General features: G+C 34.3%; 1 protein-coding gene across 1 annotated transcript; it reads left to right on the plus strand.

Moving 5' to 3' along the window:
- Positions 1-269: 269 nt before the first annotated feature.
- LOC108196520 (protein CHROMATIN REMODELING 19) lies at positions 270-9,849 on the plus strand. Its single transcript, XM_017363840.2, has 12 exons — positions 270-1,013; positions 1,087-1,213; positions 1,928-1,968; positions 2,054-2,304; positions 2,401-2,581; positions 3,167-3,352; positions 3,533-3,700; positions 3,795-3,953; positions 4,826-4,903; positions 4,984-5,120; positions 8,797-9,015; positions 9,364-9,849. Exons 1-12 carry the CDS (start codon positions 420-422, stop codon positions 9,533-9,535), a joined length of 2,313 nt encoding a protein of 770 aa, XP_017219329.1. The 5' UTR covers positions 270-419; the 3' UTR covers positions 9,536-9,849.
- The last annotated feature ends 14,311 nt before the right edge of the window (positions 9,850-24,160 follow it).

Genomic DNA, 24,160 nt, shown 5'->3' on the forward strand with positions numbered 1-24,160 from the left:
ATCTTGTAAATTTGCGCGGAGAGGTTAAGAAAATGGTTCGCGATCTTTTTATTTTAGAATAAATTTGCTCAGAAAAACTTGTTCTGGTATAATACTATAACTACTTTAAAATTAAGCTGAACGACGTCTAAATTTCAAAAACATCTTCCTATATACTAGTCCAAAGATACATAAATTCCATAAAAAAACATTCAAAAATATTAAAAATAATTTACTAATTAATTTGTGCCAAATTTAAGAGCTTAACAAATTTATAGTACTATTAATTTATAGTACTATTAATTCATTTCTTCACTCCACTTTCTCTCAATTTGGTCGACAAAAAAGTGGCGCTTTAAATCCCCGTCACTCTCCCCCCTTCTCCTCCGTTTCCAAAATCCCAAATTCACACACCGATACACACACCAATACATACAAACATGAAGCGCCCTTATCATGAAATCTCAGATGAAGAATGGGAGCAAGTTCCTTTCAATCCTTCGAAATTTCTCAACAAGCCTTCTTCAAAAACCCTAAATCCTCCTCCTCCAATCGAATCGTTCGCTTACAAGCCTCCCGAAAAATTCGCGATGGAATTGGACGGCGACGATGACGACTGTGTCGACATCACTGAGAAAGTGTACAAGGAGAGCTTGGAGGACGACGATTTCGACGAGGCTCCGAGGAATTCGGGGGTGCCTCGGGCGGGGCGGAGGTTCGTGATTGAGGATGATGAGGATGAGTGGAGTGATGACGTGGCGGTGGAGAGGAGTGAGAGGAAGGATAAGGAGAAGGAGGTGATTGAGCTCAAGTCGGAGGACGAGGAGTTCGATGTGGAGGAGGATGAGGAGGAGGAGTTTGGGAGTGAGTTAGGGTTTGGGGATGAGGGAAATGAGATTGATGTCGTCGATAAGGCGCTGTTTAAGTGTGGGAAGATATCGGAGGATTTGAAGAGGGAGTTGTATGGGACGAGTAATGTGGCTTGTGAGAGGTACGCTGAGGTGGAGAGCTCGTCGGTTCGGATTGTTACTCAGGTGGATTTTGTATTTATTTTTGTTGTAATTGTGATTTTTGGATTTTTTTGTGATTGTTGAATTTTGCATGTAGGAGGATATAAATGAGGCGTGTGAGGCGGAAGTGGAGAATGAAGAGGGGTTTAAGCCGATTTTGAAGCCGTATCAGATTGTTGGAGTCAACTTTCTGTTGTTTATGTATAGGAAGAGGATTGCGGGAGGTAATTGTCTTTTGAACTTTAGTATGTTATGTTTGAATTTTTTGTTGCATGGACTGTTGATTGGTGAATTTATTTGCTGTGATTGAGGGTTTATGTAGAAATTTTGTGTTATCAAACGAATTTTGAAATATGTCTAGTTGAGCTAGTGAATGTTACAATTATTTATTTGGATTTAACATGCTGGAAAAATATGGAATTCTGAACTTCATAGGGTGTTTTATGGACGAAGTTTTATAGTATTTTAACAAGAATGCCATATCTTGTTGGGATTTTCAGTATTTGCCTGTGCTCAATCTTTTCTGTTGTGCTGCAGTCTGTGTATATGCGTCAACAGCATGAATTCAGTTAATACTAATGAAGTGTTATTAAGAGAAGTATGATGTACATATGTTTGTCTTGCACGGCTTTTCGTAATTTGAAAAATACCATCAAGTAACTTAATATAATCTTCGAAATTCCCTTACTCGTTTATTCTTGTGATAGTATGAGTTTGAATAATAGTGATTCTGTTGGATTTTCCATTGATTCTTCCCTGTCTAATCATGAAATGTAGCTCAACTATACATTCTCGCTCAGAAAGACTTCATTTTATATGCCTTCAAGATGAATAATTGAGTGGCAATTGGCACAAACATGATGCTCTTACATCTTTACATAATCGGGGTCCTTACGAAGGACACAATTTTATTGATTCTATTTTGTACTCCTTTGCAGCAATATTGGCTGACGAAATGGGTCTCGGTAAGACAATACAGGTACTTGCTGTACTTTGTTGTATTACTTTTTTTGAGAGGTATATTATTATTGGATTCGAATGCTGACAATAGTAACATTTTCTAGGCTATAACATATTTAACCCTACTGAAGCATTTGGAAAATGATCCTGGGCCGCATTTGATTGTATGCCCTGCATCTGTTTTGGAAAACTGGGAAAGAGAGCTGACAAAGTGGTGCCCTTCATTTAATGTTCTCCAATATCATGGAGCTGCACGGTCACAATATCAAAAAGAGTTAAGCTCTGTGGCAAAAAGTGGTGTTCCACTACCATTTAATGTCATTCTAGTGTGCTATTCACTTTTTGAACGTCACAGGTTAGCTTTGCATCAGTAATGTATTATCTCAATTCTCTGTGCTATCGGGTTTTATTTAAATCTTGTTACCGTAAAATTTAATGCTTAATTCTACAGTGAACAGCAAAAAGATGACCGCAAAATTTTGAAACGATTGCGATGGAGTTGTGTGCTGATGGACGAGGCTCATGCTCTGAAGGATAAAAGTAGCTATAGGTGGAAAAATCTTATGTCTGTTGCGAAAAATGCGAATCAGCGTCTGATGCTTACGGGGACACCATTACAAAATGATTTACATGTATGCTAATAATGCTATGCTGAATGTCTTGGGGAATTGATAAGATTATGTTTTTTTTTGCAATATTTACTTTTAAGAAAGCTGGTAGGGAAAGCGGTGCCATGTTATGCCATCAATTTGATTACTAAAATGGACTGGATAGTCACAAAAGATTTAGCCGCATGTACATGCATAAATTTTCTTGAATTTTTCGTGATTAATGTTCTTACTTTTTCTTATTTACCAGAAGCAGTTTTTCCCCTTCTATATATTTTTAATAATTGTTATATGCTTTTGTGGACTGGAAAAATTAGTCTTCTTTCATGTTCTTCTTTTCTAAAGTGGTTGTAAAATCGTAATTTATATCATCCTGTTAATTAAGATTTTTCAGTCAAAATTAGTCTTTTTCTTTTATTAACTTCTTCTTTAAAGTGATTGTAAAATCATAATTTATATCATCATGTTAATTAACATTTCTCAGTCCTGCTGCATAGATTACCTTAAATAGACCATGATGATAATATTCAGGATCTAGATAGATGGAGATATTTTTGTGAAATCAGAAAGTTGATAATTGCTATGTTAATCTGCTTGTTTCAACTACAGGAACTGTGGTCACTATTAGAGTTCATGCTGCCCGACCTTTTTGAAACCGGAGATGTGGACTTGAAAAAATTTCTGAATACAGAAGATGGTGAATTGATTGCGCGAATGAAGTCTATATTGGGTCCATTCATCCTCAGGAGACTGAAATCAGATGTAATGCAGCAACTAGTTCCTAAGATACAAAAGGTAAACAAGGAAGTACTAGGATAAGAAAAAGCATATCATGTTTAATTTTGAAGGCATCTTTCGCTACATCAAAGTTTGCGACCTTTTTCAGGATGATTTTATAGGTGATGTATATTGTTGCTACATCAAGGTCTGCGACCTGTTTTACAATGATTTTATAGGTGATGTCTATATTTGCAGGTTACGTACGTTGTCATGGATAAGCAACAAGTTGATGCTTATAAAGAAGCTATTGAGGAGTACCGTGCAGCTTCATTTGCTCGTATGTCTAAGTCGGGGTCTGCTAAGTCTATCAATGCTGCCCTTCCAAAGCGTCAAATCAACAATTATTTTGTTCAGTTTCGCAAGGTGCTGTTCATTTTGTCATGGATTTAACTTTAAGTATTGATTTCTTTTCATGATTCCAAATTTCCAACGATGCTTACATTTACAACCAATACAGATTGCTAATCATCCTTTACTAGTTCGGCGGATATACAATGATGCGGATGTTGTTCGTTTTGCTAAAAAATTGCATCCTAGAGGTGTATTTGGCAACGAGTGCACACTGGAGAGAGTTATTGAGGAGCTTAAGAGTTACAATGACTTCTCTATCCACCAGGTTATTTTTCAATAGTGTGTCTGTAGTGCCAGTTGTTTTTTGATAGAGATTTTTGATTTGGGTTGGTCTTTGTGACAACAAAGTTTGAAGCTTTTGGTTGTACTTTCCAGAATAAATACAGTAGAAAGATAACATTTGCATAGCCTCTAAGGCTTTAATGAATACCAGCGTTCTAATAATTGCTAAGAGGGTCTAGGCGGTGAAGGTATTGTCTAGCGACTGATCTATTAGGAGGGACAACCTGAAGGTTTAAGAGGTTATCGGATATATTTATATATAGAAACAATTAATTTACTGCACCAAAGCCCGATTTTTCTACTTAGTGCGCCAATTTATTCCACCAAATTTTGATATTTTCTATGCAATTCCAATTTTACCAAAAAAGGTTATGTGCCTGATTTCAAAAGAATTAGAGCATTAACTCTCCGCCTAGCTCATAGGTGGCTTCCTTTTAGTTATAGTCGTGTTATGCTTTGTTTCTTTTAATATTTGTTACTTAGAGTTTATCATGCATCTCAAGTGACAGTATGTGTCTTTTTATTCAAACTGGAAAGGTTGGCCATTTGATTTTTAGGCTTTTGGCTTGCCTCCTATCTTCACCATGCTTTGTAACTTTTAAGTATTCTAGGGTTAGCATCCTTTAGTGCTCATAGTGATTTCAATTTCTTTTACATGAGAACAATAGATAGTAAATCTGATTGCCGCTACCTCGTAACTGAAGAATTTTAAAAGGTAAAGTTGTTTTGGTTTAGGCTGTTGAAAGTTGTCTTGGTTTAGGCTGTTGAAAGTTGTCTTAGCAATTCAAAGTCATGTAGTTAAATATAGACTTGGTTGTACATTCAGTTGACATATATGCAATATCCCCTCTGCAGCTATTGCTCTATCATGATATAGCAGATACAAAAGGAGTTCTGTCGGATGAGCATGTTATGTTTTCTGCAAAATGTCGGGTAAGCCTATCAGGTTTTGTCATGAATATCTTCGTTGAAGTTAACTGAATGTTACATCTGTTATCTTCCACATGGTGTAGGAATTAGCAAAGCTTCTACCATCATTAATGCAAGGTGGGCATCGGGTTCTAATCTTCAGTCAATGGACGTCAATGCTTGATATTTTGGAGTGGGCACTGGAAGTAATTGGTCTTACTTACAGGCGGCTTGATGGAAGGTACCTGGCTTAATTTATTATTCCCTTGTACCCTGATATTTATTAGAGTTAATTGCAAAACGCATCCCTTCAATATTACCTAAATATTAAGTAATTGCAGAATGCTCCCTTAACAGATTTTGGTGCCTCACATTGAACCATATTGGCCCATTTTTGTCTTTTTTGACCTGTAAAAGTGGAAATTGAAAGGGTGAAATAGACTTAAGAATTAACTAAAAGGTAATGTCATAGACTTTTAAGTCTATTTTACCTTTTAAATTTAACATATTGATAGGTCCAAATATACAAAAATGGGTCAAAAACGTTCAGCATGTGGCGCTAAAATATGTTAGGGATGCATTGCGCAATTATCTAAAACTTCAGGTAATAAATGTAACTGGCCCAAACTAAAGGGATGCGTTTTGTGATTAACTCTCTTTATTATTATTATTATGGTTTTTGCCATGTTTGTCAAGACGGTAAGTGGGGCCAAGTCAAATGGTGGTAGTTCACAAGTCCAAATAGGAAATATGATTGCAGCTTGCAAGTTATCTCATAGTGCTCTAATCCTAGGTATGTAAGTTAGAGATATGGAAAACAGATTCTAATTGTAAATGACTGGACACAATTGTTATATGTATACAAATTTTAGTAAAACTCTTTTCTGGAAACGTAATAAATACAGGTATGAAATTTTATTTAAACAATTATATTTAGTATATTTGTATTTGATTAAGCAATTTACTTATTATTAAAATAAATTTCTTTATCAAGTTGATATGAAGAGAAATAGAAGTCTTGTTCATACAATGATATGTTATATACCAATACATTTTCTAATTTAAAAGAACAAAAGTAAAATAAAACATAAATACCTAACGTATATAGTGATTGATACAATTACATCTCATGTGAGGCAAGGAAATTAGTTAATTATGTGTATGTTTAAAATCCAATAAGGGAAACCGTAAACAAGAAGAAATGAGATAATGAAAATCTGGTTGGCGATGGACCATTGCAGCAGTGACAAATTTTTATAACCCCCCCCCCCCCCCCCCCCCCCCTGGCGAAGCGATATATAGTGATATCCAATAATGGAAAACTGTAAACAAGAAATGAGATATTGAAAATCTGGTTGGCGATTGACGATTGGAGCAGTGACACCTTTTAACCCCCACCTAAACTGTTCGACAAAGCGGACGGTGAGTTGATAGTGGTAAAAATTCACGTTAGGTGAAACCCAATTATGACACTCCCATCTCCCATTCTTTTCTATTCAAATCTGTATAGTCTCCATCTGATTGAGAGGTTATCACTCATCCTTTTCTATAAAATCTAGGGTTAGTAAATTTGTAGTTAGCACTCTCTTCATGAAATCTGGGGTTACTTTCCTTCTTTCTTTAAAACCCTTAGGCTGTGTTCACTTGGATGAAATGGATTGAGATGAGAATGAAATTTGTACTCTAAATTGGGGGTGATTAGAGAATAGGTCTATAATTTTTATTTCCTTCAATCATTCCATTCCAAACTATTTGAACTAGAAATTTAACCCACGTGTTGTTGAAGGAATGCTTATTATACTTCAACATCATGTTTCCTTACAATCTTCATCTTAGAAAATACTCACTCATATTTAGTCACTATTTTCTCATACTCTCTTCTTTTTCATAAAACTTTTTTATAATTTTTCATTTCATTCTCTCCTCATTCCATTCCATCCAAGTGAACGCAACCTTAGTTGTTACTTATTAGCTTTATATCTCACACACATTTTCTCTCATCCTTTTATTTTTAAATTTAGGGTTTCATTTCGTCTTGCTTTAAAACTCCTACTCTAGTATTTAGCTCTCCATCTCTCACATACACACATTCCTCAATAAATTGAAACTTTTAGTTGTTAGCTCCAGTGTTATTAATATGCACGCGCATTTGTGAGATCCGATGCAATGGGCACCTGTAGCACATCACTTCGGAGATGCAATGTGCTTCTATCATGTGTGCGCTTTTGTGCGCCTTAAGCCCTTATCCGCAGTTTAAGAAGTGCAGGAGAAGTGCGCTTCTGTTGAGATAGACATATATAGCTGGCGGTTGGTCCCAATTGTGCCAACCATCTACCAGCAGGGTTTTTCATTGGAAGGCAAAGACCCTAGAATGGGTGAGAAAACTGCTGGTAGCTACTGTAGCCCCCCCTGCATTTACAGAAAAAAATTAAGCTTAATGCCAACGGAAAAAGATGGTAGATGGTTTCTAGTTTCTTCAATCGCCAGGACCTGCCCCCTATATAGATTCTTCATTTTTGCGTATACATTCTTCTCATTCTATTTACTGGTAATTATTTACTCTTCTTCTTAAAAACTGATCTTGCATATAGATACACACACGCACACACAAACACATAGATAGGCTGTGTTTGGAAGTTGGAGGTTGGGATAAAATTAGAGGTTTGGGTTATTTTAGAGGTTTGACCATTTCAATCCGCTAATGTTAGTGTTTGATAGTTAGCGGATTGAAAGAGGGTAAAAAACTCAAAAAGCTAATTTTCAAAAAGATACTTTGTGGAGTTTTTTGGGTTGGAGGTTTTGGTATGTGTCACAAAAAGCTAATCAAACAGCTATTTACCAAACAGTTTTACAAAAATTGCTAATTCAATCCGCTAATCAAAACATCTATTTCAATCAGCTAGTCGAAACATCTAATTCAATCCGCTAACCGCGAACCGCTAATTCCCAAACAGGGCCATAGTATAATGCTGATTTGTTTGTGTAGTACTGATTTGTTTGTGTGCTGGATATACTGGATATACTGATTCTTTTACCAAATTTCTTTTGTTTATTTTTACTGATTTGCATATATTAAGTAATTAACACTAGCAGCTAAATTCTTGTAATATATAGAGCATACTGATTACATGCTGATTAAGCATACTGCAAACTAGCTGCTAAATTTTTGTAATATATAGAATATACTGGTTACATGCTGATTAAGCATACTGCATACTTGTTATAGTCGCGCTTTGTTTAATTGCAGTAACTAATGGACTAAATTTGCATTTTTTGGTTACTTTGCCTTGATTTTTCTACTTTGTATCTATGTGATGATGAATTTGGTTGCTTTATTAAATAAATGTCTTCTTATACGATAATTTCTTATTTCTGCATCATTATCATTTATATATGTATATTTATTTCTGTGATGAATTCGCGCGTTGCGCTCATGCCCTAGGAGGCATTTGTGCTTCAGTGCGCATATCATGTTTAATAACACTGGTAAGATCTCCAGCTCCCACTCACTGCCTACCTCCCTCCTTTATAACTTTTAGTTGTTAGCATCAACCGATCTGCTGACTTTCTAGTCAGTCAGGTGTCGTACAAACAATGGTTTTAGCTGTGGTCAAATGGATGGCAGTTAATCATTTAGTGACTTTAGTCACTGATGAAGATACTGTTTATTTTAACTTTTTCATATATAGCATCATGTTATAATTTTTATATCTGATATTAAATGCACTGTATATGTAGTAACGTCATAGAACATATATCTTGTTTTTGGGGAACTAGGATGAATATATATTAGCAAATTTTGTTGATGACAAAGTCGGATCTTTATTACAGACATTAAGCTGCTTGTGATTTGTTCCTCTCAAGCAAGTATTAAACTTGTTCCTTTCCTTTTGTCTTTTCTGCCTCTGTTAAATCAGTACACAGGTGACAGATAGACAAACAATTGTAGATACATTCAACAACAATACTTCAATATTTGCATGCTTGCTGTCTACAAGGGCTGGAGGCCAGGGATTGAACCTGACTGGAGCTGATACTGTTATAATACATGACATGGATTTTAATCCACAGATTGATCGGCAAGCTGAAGACCGCTGCCATCGTATTGGTCAAACTAAACCGGTTACAATATACAGGTTGGACACCACATCTCTTTCTTGCTCTAGGCCATTTTTTGTTTCATAAGAAAAATATAACTAATTCAATATAATTATGCAAAATCATATTGTTTAACGAATTTTGAGCTGTTGTTGTGATTGTCAAGTAGCAGTGATATTGCACTGTTACAACTGGAATTTAGAATCATTTATGCATGTTCTTGTAGAATTCTGCAAATAGACTTGAACCAAGTCGTTAAATCGGGATTTTTTTTTTGGATCTGTGGGATTTCTACAAGCTAGCGCAGACCCTTTATATATATATATATATATATATATATAAATCTCTTACTTCTAATTACTTGATATTATCATTTTTTTTGATAGGCTGGTGACCAAGGATACAGTTGATGAGAATATATATGAGATTGCAAAACGAAAACTAGTGCTAGATGCTGCTGTGCTGGAGTCTGGAGTAGAAGTAGAGAAAGAAGAGATCCATGAGAAAACAATGGGCGAAATATTGTCAAAATTGTTGCTTGGAGAAGATCCTCGATGAGAAAATTAATCATAGATTAAATTTCCTATCGGTCTTGTTCTCAAATTTAGAAAATGGGGTCCATAGTATAGGAAGTAGCTAATATTTTTTTAGGGGGCTGGGATACTGCAGTTACAATAGAATTGTCATTTTGTGCTGGAAGGCTCATTGTTGTATTTTATCAGGCTCCAAACAAAGTCTGTAAGATATTACAAAGTCTGTAAGATATTGTATGTGCATTTTGATGCAGTGTATATTACAAATTACAGCTCATTGGAGGAGTTTACAGTAACTAGTGTTTTGTATACAAAGATATATTTATTTCTTCTTTACCCCCTGCACCGCAAATTTAACGCAGCGGAAGTGACTACCATAAAACACATCCAATAACGGGTAGTGCTGTGTAAACGCACCCCAAATTTGTTTCCAAAAACTTTTCCCCCAATGATATGGCAGATAAATTGCTAGTTTTAATCGGGTGATTGATGTGCATACAAAGGTTTTCATTATTATTAATGTGAGTTCAACCAAATCATATATTGTCAACTAAATTTAGAAAAAATATTTGGAAAGCGAAAATGTCGGCTTGATCTTTGGGGTATCTAGCATTTTTCCTAATATATATACAAAAAAAAAAATATATATATATATATGTGTGTGTGTGTGTGTGTGTACATTATTTAATACAACTTTCTTTTATATGAGCTACTCTATATTGGATTTTGTGATATTATACGGTAGTAAGAATATCTTTGATTTAATAGAGTTTTTCTTGTATGCTGGGTTCTGTGATATTATACCGTAGTAAGAATATCTTTAGTTGGGTTGACTATAATAATTGGTTAGAAATTGGCTAGAAATCAGATTTTTACTTGTAAGAATAACTCTAATTATAAAAAAAATTGCTAAAAAATGAGTTGACATTTCAAAATTAAAAGTCAATATCTTAAAAATATCACACTCCGACCATCAATATTCCTTGTCTATAATTTTAACCAACCTCCCATGGATGGTTATATTTCCGTAAAAAAATGTGTATGAAGAAGGTCACACGTCTTTTATTATCATATTGAATTGACGTATTCCATTTATAATAATCTAAAATATTAATAACACCTTGAAACACAATCTCTTACAAATTCAACAAATTTTAAATAATGTCTTAGAGGTCCAATTTAGCCGACGATTATAAACAACCCCATTTGAGATGCTCTGAAGCATTTTGATTTGACGATCCTATTTATATTGATTGGTTATTTTTTAAAAGTAGTATGTTATTATAAGAGGAGTGTAGCTTTGAAGGGTTATTTCCTTAGGAGATTATGTAAATTTTTCATTTTAATATGCTAACTCATTTTTTAGTTAAGAAATATGCATATATTTAGAGATTCGACAAATGAGTTAATATAAAAAGTTTGTTAAATTTTTAGTTAAAAGAAGAATTTTGTAGTTGGAATGGAGAATTTTTTTTTACATTTTTTATGTAAAAATTTACCAGTGCTCTGAAAAAACAATACTTTATTAAGTGATTTATTAAGCGTATTCGTGAATATTTTTATGATATATGAGTACTCATATTCATCATATCTCAGATGGGTTATTTTTTTTTTTTAAATCAAATTTGTACTATTTATAAAACAAAGTATAAAATATATATCATGTTTTCAAGTCAGACTTCAAGATACCAGATAATTTGGATCAATTTTCAGTTCTATATATAAGTATATCTCGTTTAAATAAGATATTGGTTAGGTAAGCTAAAATGAATACACAGAATAACTGTCGCACAAGAATTAGGCAGAGGCAAATAAACAATGAATTTTAGAAATAAAATACGTATTTGTGATGGTGATAAACTGAAAGGAAAGGAATGGTGTGTGAGGGAGCAATACTATCTTGTCGTTTTGGATGTCGTTTTGTTCTGTGGAGGATGCAGCCTTGGGCCCACATAAACTTCGACGAAGCTGTTAGGTGGACCCCATGAGCTTGTAGGTCCGTTTACTGACGGAAGAGTAGTATTTTGGTAGGAGTAACGGATTTTATTTTACCCTCTTTTGAAAATAAAAAAATAAATCTTATATAATTATTATAATATTTACTCCTTATTCCTTAAATTCTAAAACAACGTTTCTTAAATTCTAATTGTAATAAAACAATTACGAAGTATAATTCATCAGTTTTTTTTAAAAGGATAATTCATCAGTGTTAAATATTTGAATATATGATCTCCAAAGAAAAACTTTATTTTCATTTGGACGAGATGCAAATGTATTCAATCAAACGACCAGAAGAATACATACAATATTAATTAGGGCTTTCAATGTCCCATCATTTTCTTATACTTTCATTTTGAAATTTTTTGAACTTTCTACATTTTGAAAATTTTTAAAACGATAAATTTTTCCCAGTTAAAAAAAAAACACGATAAATTTTTATGTCATACTCACGATTTTCATCATTGTTTTCTGAATTGCCAATTAAATATTAATAAATTTCACCTACTTTTCTCATACTTTAAACATTATTTTATATATTACATTTAATTCCGCGGTATCCAAATCCAATATCAAGAATGAGGTGTGATGGAGAGAAGACAAATTATAGTTTTTGTTCGTATAAGATTTATTTATAAATATTTCGTGCTAATGGTCAATAAATTAGGATTTTTTACTGTCAAACAGATAATAATAGGTGAATGTATGCTATAGAACTAAAGCATCCGTCTCCTTGCTCAAATTTCAGAAATAATATTCATATGTAGAGTCGCTCATTTATATTTTTACATGAAATTGATGGCGGTGAGACAAAATGTATCTACTATAGGCTCCAAGATTATGCTTTTACCGGTATCATTGTACAATGTCTTTTACGTAATTGTATTGTTTTATACAGCAAAATTTTACCCTCCGAACAATTCGTTTGGACTCATCCTGTTGGCATTATGCTGAGTCCATTGCATCTCTACCTGCCCTTCGACACTGCATTATTTAATCGATTTTTCTATGGTGTGCTCATGGGCACACATTAAGCACCAAAATTTATGAAATTGGAGGGTTTCTATTGGCTTACCTTCTTTAATAATGGTGGACCCCCCTGCAGTTACAACAACCACACCAATCAAAACCCTCCATTTTTATTAATGTTAGTGCTTAGCATGTGCCCATAGGCACACACTAGCCAAACCGTTATTTAATATACTAGCAATGATTCTACAGAAGTAGGTCTTTTAAAAGGAAATAGTCCAATGAACAAATCTAATTTTTGACAAATTTTCAAAAAAATATTTTATTTTAAAATTCTTGCAACGCTCTTATAATTACGTAAAATTTAAAATAGTGAAAAAAATATTATATTCATTTGTGCTTATTATTAGATCCATCCTTAAAATTAGGACGAGATGTAATATGTGTTTATTAGTGATTGAAAAAACGAGAATCGGACTTAATTGATGAAGCTACGAAACAAAGATTAATCAGAGATTTATTGAATTGATCGGATATTAATCAGGCTAATGAAAGATTTAACCCGTTCGGCAAATTACAGCATATGAATTAATTGATAATTAATCACCTAGACGTCTTTAAACACAAGACGATGAGAGTATTACCATATTTACGGAACTTCACCTTTATTTTAACATGGACAAGTCTTAACCTAGCTAGATTCGAGACAAGGCTCGTGCAGTCTTGCATCAAGAATCGCAAAATGCGAGTACTGAACAAATCTCGACCAGCAGCATGTAGTTGTTGCCCATCAACGAGATCTGGTGGTTACACTTGCACTCAAACTGCGATTGAATATATCTATCTGTAGTCTGTACGCATCACTTATGTGTATTCTATATATGTATAAGTTCATTTGTATATGTCAAGTGGGCCATGGTGTTCCAAGGAATTTTTCATCACAAGAGAATGTTGGCCGTTAGATTTATTTCTTTTAATTCTTGCAAGTATTCCGTCACGTTCAGCATGGTGGCACCCGTTTCCGCTGTGATGTCAACGTTTCCGAAAGTTTACATGACACCATTTTGCTGATTATTCCATCTTAATAGTCTAATCTCGATTTCTCATGGCTTGAGATCAGCCACAATATTTCTTCGTATATTTGTAAAATTTGGTACAAATCGATCGGTCAAGATAGGGTAGTTTATATATTGAGTGTTAGAAAGAAATGACGTCCTTGAACCCACGCAACTCAATTTAGCGGAGGAAGTAATATGTATTTAAGTTATATTTCATTTAGAGGAAAATGACTTGATCATGCTTTCCTAGCAGTCGGCCTCAAATGGACTTCACAACATGATTTAACACATTGGCATAATTAATCTCAATATTTCAATAATCAGAAATATAATATTTACTTTAATTGTCCCGATTCTCTGTGTACATGGAGATTAAAAAATGTATAAAATATCGTGATAGAGAAAAGAGGGTAAGTTTGTTGTATTGGCCGTTTAACTACATTTATTTTTTGAAAATAAAGCTTATTTCTGGAAGAACATACATACAATTTTATTTTTTTCCTGAAATATAGTCTTGATTTTTTGCTAAATAACGAATATAAAACATGTTCTTAACATTTATATCTAAATAAATCATAAAAATATGAATTTTTGGAAAGAAAAATGAACCCTTAAATTTGGAAAGAAAGCTTCACCAAACAGACTCAATATATATTCCCTCTCAATTGTTTATATTGGGGATGGGAATTTGATGCAGATATTAAGATTATCATAAAATATAGTTTGATAATTTTTTTAATTTTTTTTCTTCTAGATAAAAGTCTAATATTTGAAGTTTTAAATAGAATAAAAAAATCAAAAAAATCATGAACTTAGATTTTATATGCATCTTAAAATATGTGTGAAACAGTTGTAGAAAACGTAAAGAAATGAAAGAAGCATGAGAGTATGCAGGTCATGATAAGAAGTAGTGATAATTAAGAAGTAGTGAGCTAGGTTACTTTTTATATTATAGAAATTTATAGTTTTAAGAAAGTTTTAGATATAAAAAATTAAAAAAAATATACCCAAATAGAATAGAAAGCACGGATTTAATACTGAGTGACAAAATTAAAAATGTGGAAGAGCTGGGTCTAAAAATCTTAATTAACAATTTTAACAGGTCTCACCGTTGGTGCAGTTTAAAACAGTATTAAAATCGCGTGTATGCCCTTACCAGTAGTTCTTGACATCAACCAGTAGCTTCTAGTTCTATCACTGTTTATAACGGCCCCGGCCAGCTCGTTAAATAACCACTTAGAGGATTAGTTACATATACAAGTGCCTCTACTTCTTATTAAATACTCCCTCCGTCCCCCTCATTTGTTTACATTGGGGGACGGGGGCTCGGCACGCATTCTAATGCTCTCCTAAAACGTAGTTCGATAAATTATTTTGAACTTTTTTTTCTTCTGAATAAAAATTTGATGTTTAAATTTTTATACAAAAAAGAAAAAATTTAAAAATAACGTGTAGAACTATGTTTTATATGCGTCTTAAAATGCGTGTCAAGCAGTGTGAAAAAACTGTAAACAAATGAGGGGGACAGAGGGAGTATACGTCTTTGTTTTGCTCTGAGTGTCTTATTTAGATTGGCGAAGTTGACAGAGGAAGGACACTAGCCATAGCAATTCTTAAGTCGGATACCAACAACCTAGAAGGTCTGAAACTTTACTAGCTGCTAAAATAGTCAAAGATATCAACAAGAACCAAGTCAAATGAACTAACTTAATACTACAAATAAATGTACTTGTCAATATCAGAAGCAATTTTATACTCCACTGATCGAGAAGGTGGATCTATCAGTTTAAACCAGTGTTATAAAAAAATTCCAGACTTACTAAAAATTATTCGATTAGTTTCCAACTAAATTTTACATTATGAATGATTACATTTTTTTTATTTATCAAAAAATTTCTGATATTATAAATTGTAAGTCAATAGATCAAGTAATTAGTTACGATTTTCAATATGTAGATCAATCACAATTTTTTTTATTTTTTTTTTTTTTGAAACTGTAGATCAATCACAATTAAAACATGTAATGCCGAATACAAGGAATTGATATTTCTGGTATTAAAATTACACAATGTTGAGAATCGCTCTATCTAAAATTTTAAGGTTTTAGAGAAATGTACTAAATGGATCTTACACTATATTTTTAACAATCTCTTCACTCGAAATCCTATTTTTTGTGTTGAAAAGTAGATCACGAGCGCCCATTTGTGGGTCAAGTAACTCTAACACATTGTATCATATTAGATAATTACCAAGATCATATTGTATTCTACCCCTCACTCCAAAAATCATTTGTGGGTCGAGTAACTCAAAGACACAATTACGTAATTATTTCTCTCTCTTTCTTGCTACAGTATTTGTAAATTTTGTAAGCTCGATCCCCACCCCACATGCTTTGCTGAAACATATTTGCATGTTTGTATATTTCAGAGAGGAGACCGTCTGATTCATTTGAGATTCGTCACATATGTAAACCCTACTTGTGGATAACTATATAAAAAGTACTTGTATATCATCAGCTTCAATTATGAGTAGCCTGATGGAATAACACGGTAGATGCATCACTTTGATGTTTAATTAAGACATATGCATGTGCCGAATTGTGTATCAGTGTCCCATTTGTATAGTAAGTTTTAGTTTTTGCCCTGTGTAATATCGTGTTCTTTTCTTTTTGGACTTGATTACTCCCTCCATCCCCCTGAGTAGTCTATATCGAGAGACGGGGACACGACACAGACTTTAATGCGTAGTTGTGCAATCCATTTTTAAAATTTTTCTTTTCAGAATTAAAGTTTGGATGTTATATTTTTATACAGAAAAAAAAAATCTCAAAAATAAGTTACGGAACTATATTTTATAAGAGCATTGAAATGCGTGTCGAACAATTAAAAAGAAACGTAAAAAATTAAATGGGACAGAGGGAGTTTTAATTATTATCGGTTCGAATTTATTTATTGGTGTTTAAAAGAATTAATACCGAATCCCAAGAAGATCTAACAAACTTGGACTGATGAGAATGATGTGTTGTGCATTGCCTGTATTTTTATGTATTGGTGGAGTGGTTGTAAATACTCGAGTCAGATTTCTTGAAAAAGAAAATGTAAATTTAAATGTTCGAGAACTGAAAATCACCAAGTGTGGACAGTAAGATGTGTAAGATTCCTTTCCCTCTGAGAGAAAATTATTGCCCTGTAATTGTCATCTTATCGGCTGTAGATATGAACAAATCAAACAAATGATTCTTAGCCACAAACTTCCAAGCCTCTGGCAAGTTTATAATAGAAGTAGATGGATCGTGTGTGCCTGTGGCATTTGCTCAAATACAAATCACTAAAATAAAAATTAAAATATAAATAAAGAAAAATTATATTTAAATGACATCATCACTCACCTTATATATGTCATCCCTCACCCCTATATGTCATCATCCACCTAGGGTTCACTCTCGCTCCCACTTAATTCATCCGGGGCTTACTAGGGTCTTGCCAAGGCTCCTCACAAGCCATGGACAGGCTCGAGACAGTCTTAAGAGCCAACTTGGCCCATCATGATCCCACTAGACCCTATTAGGCCCCATTTAGACCCGTCTAGGCCCCTCTCGGAGTCCATCTCTAGTCCCAAAATCCTTACCATTCTACTTAAGCGCGTTGGTTTGTATTTAATTTGTATTTTAGTAGTTTGTATTCGAGTGGGACTCTATGTATATATATCAGCGTGCGTGATGAAATAGTTCAAAGAGAATTTGTTATCTCTTATATCAAATTTTCAAATCGTTCAATTCCCGCACAACCCGAAAAATATTATTAAATGAATATCAATATTTAAATTTATAAGTAAGTTAGCTGTTTAGGAGAAAAATAATATTCCCCTCCATTTTTAATATCTGTTTTTTTAGAATTTTTTTTTCCCCAAAATATCTGCAGTTTTAGAATATATGGACCTCGTTATATAAGTAAATGTGATTGATAAATGGGTTTTTGAAACTCATTATATATATACGTATATAAGATAATCATATATTTTCAATACACTCTAAATACATAGAGTACTATTACTAACTCTAAAACCTTATCACTTGTCATGTTAATTGTGAAATAATCATGAATGCATTCTTAGAATGTCATTAACATGTGTAGTGGTCACTTGCAATATGATTACAATGCATGAGGAACTGATCAAAACAAGAATTGAATACTGAAGTGATTTGAAACCAAAATTTGAAATCATAAATTGTACTTATCATTTGGAATCAGTCTGGGTTTACATAAAATACTGAATACCAAGAAAACAATAGAACTATAGAATACATTTATGACTCACCAAAACTTCAGCTTGGAAAAATGAATTAACCTACTGGTTTGTTTCAGATGCTAAGAATTAAGGGAGTAAAAAGAGACACTTATTTAAATTTGTATAAGACGAGCCCTGTACTTTCTTTGAGACTTTGTCTGCAACCAACTTAACCAGGGTTTTTTTCGTCCTTAAATTCTCGCACTTAAAAAAAAATTCAAATCTCAAAAACAATGGGCCTGAAATATGATTTATTGTTGATTTTTCGGAACAAACAATTTTTTACTGAGTTTTTAAACCATAGATCAGTTGATCAGGACTAATGAAAGACAAATAATTAATTGAAAATTCGTCGGCAAAAAATTAAATGTCACTTGATTATAAACATCCGTTGATTCATCAGTGGCACTAATATTTCTATTCAGCAAGTAGCTGATGGTTCAGTCACTAGTAGTCACATGTGATCTGAAACCCTGAGTCCAAATGTATATAACCTGATTTTTTGCGTATTGCTATCGGCGAAATAGCTTTTGGTATTATTAAAACTTTCGGCTTAGTTCCTAATTAATAATCCGATTATTTTTTCGTGTTTCCGCTCAAAGCTTTGATTAGCTAGATGTCCAGAATATTGATAGTACATAAAAACAGGTTCTCATCGAGTTCTATTAATTAGTCGACAATTAATATAAGGTTTAAGCGGTCAAAAAGCATGCAAGTTGGGGATTATTATGAATTAGCTCGCGGCAGAAGTCACTGTAGTTTGTCGTGTCTATCGTCCCTCAGACCCTCACAGATGGCAACAGCGGGAATCGACCATTTCGATGTCGACCTGAGATGGAACAGTGCTAGCTCGTGTGTGTATATACAAACCTGTAAATTTGTTATGAAGTGTTTTTGTCACAAGTCAAGATGTAAAAATATGTGTATATTCAGCTAGAGAGAAAGTAAAACTCCATTGATAAACTTCATATCTCAGCTACAGAGGATATCTACATATATAAGGAGAATGTAAAAACTTATTGTGCAAGAATATGCTACGCACTACTCTATGTACTATGTACTATGTAACAAACATTTAACAAACTAATAATTATGACTGTTGTCTTTGCTGAGCTGGCTTGATGGCTGATGTGTCGACTGATGTGTCTTCACACTTATTTTCTTCAGACATTGTTGCTGAGCTGTATAATCTAACATCCCTCCGCAAGTTAGGAGTGTGAAAAAGGTTAACAACTCCTAACTTGGACATAAGAAATTGCAGTTGATGAGAAGGTAAACCCTTGGTGAAGATGTCTGCTGGTTGGAGCTTAGAAGGCAAATAAGCAGTGGTAATCAGACCTAGTTTGAGTTTCTCACGAACAAAATGGCAGTCAATATCAATGTGCTTCGTTCGTTCATGAAAAACAGGATTGGAGGCAATGTGAAGAGCAGATTGGTTATCACAAAAGAGCTGAGCAGGAGAAGGCAACTTGATATGCAGTTCAGACAGAAGAGCATGAAGCCAAGTTAATTCGCAAGTAGTATCAGCCATAGAACGGTACTCCGCTTCTGCAGAGGACCTGGACACAGTGAGTTGTTTCTTACTCTTCCAGGTAATAAGAGATGAACCAAGGAGCACACAAAAACCGGTTATGGACTTGCGAGTGATTTGGCAACTGGCCCAATCGGCATCACAAAAGGCAGTAAGTTGAAGTTTACTTTGAGAGGAAAAGAAAACACCTTGACCACAGGTTGCTTTGAGGTATCGCATAAGCTTGAAAGCAGCGTGCAAATGAATCTCTTTTGGATGTGCCATAAATTGGGCTAGAGTATGCACTGTGTATGCAATATCTGGGCGTGAAATTGTAAGATAAATAAGACGTCCCACAATCCTGCGATATAGAGCAATATCGGTAATATCTGGACTGTCAAGCTCAGCATAGGCAGTAAGGCAATGGTTTTGTTCAATGGGCACAACTGATGGCTTGCAGGAACTGTAGCCAATATCTGACAATAAATCAAGAGTGTATTTACGTTGATTCATGTAAATACCTGCAGTTGAACGAGCAATTTCCACCCCCAAGAAGTACTTAAGCGCTCCCAAATCTTTAATTTTAAATTGAGTGCTAAGAAACTGCTTGATCTCAGCCAAAAGTGACTTGTCATTGCCTGCTAAAAGCATATCGTCCACATACACAAGGAGAACAGCAATGCTCTGGCCACGATGAAAGACAAACAGACTGTGATCACTATTAGTCTGAGTAAATCCAAAATGCAGAAGGGCAGCAGACAATTTGGTAAACCACTCCCGAGGCGCTTGACGAAGACCATAAATAGGCTTAATTAGTTTGCAGACAAGAGTTAGGCCAGGGAACTGATTCAAAGCAGTGCGAGGTGGAACATAACCAGGTGGTAAGTCCATATAGACCTCCTCATGTAAATCTCCGTGAAGGAAGGCATTTGTAACATCAAGTTGCTCCAAGATCCAGTTAAATGAGGCAGCTAGAGCCAAAATGAGACGGAATGTAGCCATCTTAGCAACCGGGGAGAAGGTCTCAAAGTAATCCACACCTTCGGTTTGAGTGTAGCCTTTTGCAACAAGGCGTGCTTTATAACGCTCAACATCACCATTGGGTAGGTACTTAACTTTGTACACCCATCGACATCCAACAGTCTTTTTGTTGGATGGAAGAGGAACAAGGTCCCACGTATGATTAGCCTCCAAAGCTGCAAGTTCAGTGGCCATGGCGGTACACCATTCAGGATACATAACAGCATGTTTGTAAGAGTACGGTTCTGTGACTTGAGAGATATTAGCCAAGAAATGACCATAGTCTTTATTGACATGTTCATATGTCAGAGTATTAGCCACATGAGATCCAGAGGTTTGAAGATGTGCAGGCAAGCCAGTATAATCTGCAAATTTACTGGGGATAGTTCGTTGTCGAACAGGTCGGGCTGTGGCATGAGACTCGACCGGAGATGAAGATTCAGGTGAGTCTGCAGTAGAGGTAGATGGCTGTTGGGTTGAGGAATCAGTAGACAACTGATCAGTAGCAGCTGAAGTATCACTAGGAGAAACGGACAATGGTGTATCACAGTAAGGTACACTGTTAAACAAATTTGATGATTCAGAGGGACAAATATCAACAAAAGGAAATTTGTCTTCATAGAAGACAACATGTCGTGAGATTATCACTTTCCTTGTAGTTAAGTCCAGAACTCTATACCCTTTAGTTGCAAACGGATATCCGAGAAAAACACCCTTAAAAGCTCGAGGAGCAAATTTATCTGTAGATGGGTGTGCTAGACACATAACACAGAGAACCAAAAGTTCGAAGGTGCTTGTAGTCAGGTGGAGATTTGAACAACACCTCATAGGGAGACTTCCCGTGTAGAACTGAAGTGGGAGTACGATTGATTAAGTACGTTGCAGTGAGCAAACAATCACCCCAGAAGTGAAGAGGAAGTGATGCTTGAAAACGTAGAGCACGAGCACAATTAAGCAGGTGACGGTGCTTACGTTCAACACGACCGTTCTGCTGAGGTGTATAAGCACATGAAGTCTGGTGAATGACACCTAAATGACCAAGCATAGTAGTGACAGAGTGGTTTATAAACTCTGTACCGTTGTCAGTTCGCAAGGTCTTAACACTGCGATGAAACTGGGTTTGCACATAAGAAATAAAGTGCTGTAGAATATAAAAGACTTGAGTTTTATCAGTGATTAAAAAGACCCAAGTTGTTCTGGACATGCACTACTAGAAAAAGTGGAATAGACATCACACATTTAACATCAGTTAGAATTGCCACTGATGTTAAAAATGCTTTTAACAGCATTTTCACTTAAACTGATGTGTTAAAGTACTTTAGACATCAGTTATTTATGCAACTGATGTGTAAGATACGTGTTTAAAAAAAGTTTCCACCATTCCCACCCAATTTCCCCCCTTATCAAAAATTTCTCTCTTTTATAAAATTTCAACTTCCCTCCCTTAAACAAATTTCATCTCCCTCCAATATTCATAACACAAAACTTTAAAATAAAATCATTCAACTAAAAATATAAAAATATATATAAGCAAAATCATTAAAATACACAAATCATATATATTATAACTCTAAAATGTAAAAAAATAAATATTAAAAATTATAATTATTCAACTAAAATAAAATATCAAACTAATTAAAACTACTCTCACACACACATAAATTAATATCCCAACACATTACAACCCAACACATTACAAATACAAATCAAAAAACATAACATTACATAATTAAAACCAAACATAAAATATATTTCAGCCAACAAAAACACTAAACACTTGTTTCTGCTTAAAACCCTAGTCCCCTTCTCCAAGCTCATCTCTCTCGCCTCCCTAGCCTCCCCGCGCGCATCTCATTCTCCCTGCTCACAGATTATCCATCTTCTCAGAAACTTTACCCATCCCAATCTCACTGCTCTCTCACTAAATTGAAACTCAGAGGTCGGAGTTTGAAAAAGTCGGAGCTTAACCGAATTTCAAAACTATAGTCGGAGGTTCAAAAGATCGAAATTTTAAGTGGGTAAGCTTTAATCAGTACTTAAATACCAAGTTTTAAATTAGAGGTTACCGCTTTTGTAAACCCGGTATCAATCTATTCAATTGCTTTTGTATGTTGCTTCTACACAGTTTGAGAGAACAATTTATAATGTACTAATAATATATATTTACCGTTTTTGATGTACTTTAAACTTGTATAACATAAATAATGCAGATTTGTATCTTTGATGTCTAGTTCTTTTTAATATCTTTATGCTACATATTTCTGATATATTTGTACTCTGACCAGGAAATTGCCATTGTATCACACAGTGAATTGAAGTGGAAGTAATTGGGTGAACCAGCGATGTCTGATGGAATGGTATTTGTATAAACTTGAGTTCGGATTTATCTTTAAAGTTTATTGCTCTAGTTATTTATCTATGTTCTGGAATGGTATTTGTATAAACTGAATTAATTTATTTATGTTTGGGAATTGTATTGTGTGTTTCGTGTTTCGGGTCGTGTTTGTATATACGAATGCTAGATTTTAACATCTTGTGTCAGACTATATAGTGTTGTGCCTGAATTTCTCCTTCAGAAGTCAGAGCACCAAGTTTGCAGAGTCCAGGATATTGGTAGAAGGTATTTGGGGCCTGGATATTAATTATCCCAGTTTTATTCAGTTTCTATAAAAATGGGAGAATCCGAAAAGAGAAAGATTAATCCTGTTATTGCTAAGAAGCACAGAAACAGTACAATCATGAGCAAGTCTGAGATTCAAGCATCAACCACAATGGTATATATTCTATAAGTTTATGTCAAATTTACTTTCACAAACAAATTTTCTATGTTGCAGTCATTTTCTCCCCCTTCCAGTGAGCTTACTTTTATAGTTCTATGTGATGTTACTTTGCTCCATTGATTTGGTTTGTTTATGGTTTGCTTGCTATTTTGTTGGTTTATTTTTAGGATCCTTGTAATTTGCTTGATTTGATGTATCTGCTTGGTTTACTTGGGATTCTTATGTTGTGCTTGTATATGTGTATTATTGATTTACATCTCTGGTTTGGTTAGGGGGATTTTTAATTATGTGTCTTATTTGTTTCTTTTCCTGATTTGAAATATATGAATATGTCATTGTTTTTATATGCATGATGTGGTCTCTTGTTTTAGTTTCTTTTTTAGGATATGCAGCTCTGTTTGTATTGACAAGTCCTGGACAACTTAGTTATTATGATCATGATAGTTTGTCTGGCTAGCAAATCAAAATGACAAGAGAGTTTTATAGCTTCTGCTTAATATTCTATGGTTGTACCTACAGTTGATCTAGTCATGACTGCGACGAAGCTCATCTCATTATGTACAAGCGAAAACTCATCAAAGACTCCACTTGAGGTATGTTACTTTTAAAATGAATTTGCATTTCTCTAATATTACTCTAAGTTTTTGGATTCTGTTAATATATCTTGGTAATATAATGGAATGGTAATATAAATTGTGCAGTTCTGCTTGTAAAACTATAGTTTGTTATTATGATTAGGAACCATACAACCTAGCTCAAGAGACAGAGCGCAAGCCTGCATTGTCCATGATTCTTTCACAGTCGAAACACCAAGAGAGCAGAGATGCCGAGGTTACAATTACTAAATTTCCTGATATCCAACTCCTATGTCATCAAAAGAATATGACTAGGGACAAAAAGGTTTGTCCAAGAAAATTTTATTTTATTTAAATGCTTATACTGTGGGGACTGGGGACACCCTTGAGACTATCAAGAATTTGTGGAATCACCAAATCATTCTTAAATATCAATATTTATTAGCATATGCA

Source organism: Daucus carota, chromosome 7 (genome assembly GCF_001625215.2).
Source record: "Daucus carota subsp. sativus chromosome 7, DH1 v3.0, whole genome shotgun sequence".
NCBI lineage: Eukaryota > Viridiplantae > Streptophyta > Magnoliopsida > Apiales > Apiaceae > Daucus > Daucus carota.